The sequence below is a fragment of the Perkinsus marinus genome, assembly GCF_000006405.1.
Source record: "Perkinsus marinus ATCC 50983 genomic scaffold scf_1104296943992, whole genome shotgun sequence".
In the NCBI taxonomy this organism is placed as follows: domain Eukaryota; phylum Perkinsozoa; order Perkinsida; family Perkinsidae; genus Perkinsus; species Perkinsus marinus.
This window is the reverse complement of record NW_003211615.1, coordinates 62-1,040: the sequence shown is the minus strand read 5'-3', so window position 1 is coordinate 1,040 and position 979 is coordinate 62. Positions and strand designations below refer to the sequence as shown.

Below are 979 nucleotides of genomic sequence, written 5' to 3'. Positions count from 1 at the left end.
CTATGATGGTTCACCACAGCATCGTGGATAGGAAGCATACCGAAGCGATCAGTCTTGAGCTGAGCCCCCTCACCCAACAAATATTGGACAGCATCCATGTGACCACCAGCAGCAGCTAAATGAAGAGGAGTTCTCTTATCATAGTCTTGAACATTAACAGATAGACCGGAGTTGCTGGCCATAAGCTCCTTCATGCGATTCATATCGCCCTGATAAGCAGCCTCGAGAAATGAGGAAACAACACTTGTAGTCGGTGAGTCCATATTAGTGACCTTATAAAAATAGAAACTGCAAAAGACAATATGATACGATATGATGTGATGTGTTATCATTATCATACAACTGATAGTGTTCTACGATCAAGTTGCTGGAAGCACCGCGCTAAGCCTAGCGTCGCAGCCGTCGAACTCCGTCCCGCTATAGGTGACTTTCAGCTGCGACTAGGTATCACAATGTAGGATGTGGCTGTCTCCGTTTGCCGGTGTGTGAATAACGTTTGACCATCCCTCGAGTGAGTGTCAGCATAAAGGGTAGTTTTATGTTGGTTACTAAGATACGACTCACTCGGTTTCATACCTTCGAATATCTACATACACCTTCACAATGCTTCCTTCCGTTAGTTATTTTATATCTCGCAATAACGCAACAATAAAAGGATCATTTGAGGCCGAAGTTAGTTGATAACTCCGAACCCATCGCTATGAACATCAACCGGTTGTGGAGATTGCATCAACCAACCATCCTCCAGGAGATAGGACGATTCGTTAAAACCATCAAGAAAAGCAGACGAGGTCAGAAACTCTAGCTGAACAGGTAAGGACTTCCCACCACTTCAAAGGCTTTCCGATCTTGAAAGACATAACCGACAAACCGCACGCCGGCGCATGACTTGACGTCGTCAAGTTGACGAACTTCCATTAATTGCCAAAGAGAAGTGAGGTTAGCATGGTATAAGTGTGGTGTAAGCCGCCGAACTGAA

General features: G+C 45.0%; 1 protein-coding gene across 1 annotated transcript; it reads right to left on the bottom strand.

Moving 5' to 3' along the window:
* Positions 1-14: 14 nt before the first annotated feature.
* Positions 15-263, bottom strand: Pmar_PMAR005086 (conserved hypothetical protein; the record flags this gene model as incomplete). Its single annotated transcript, XM_002780844.1, has 1 exon — positions 15-263. A coding segment is annotated over one exon (249 nt), but the record flags the coding sequence as incomplete, so codon positions are not given.
* Positions 264-979: the final 716 nt, after the last annotated feature.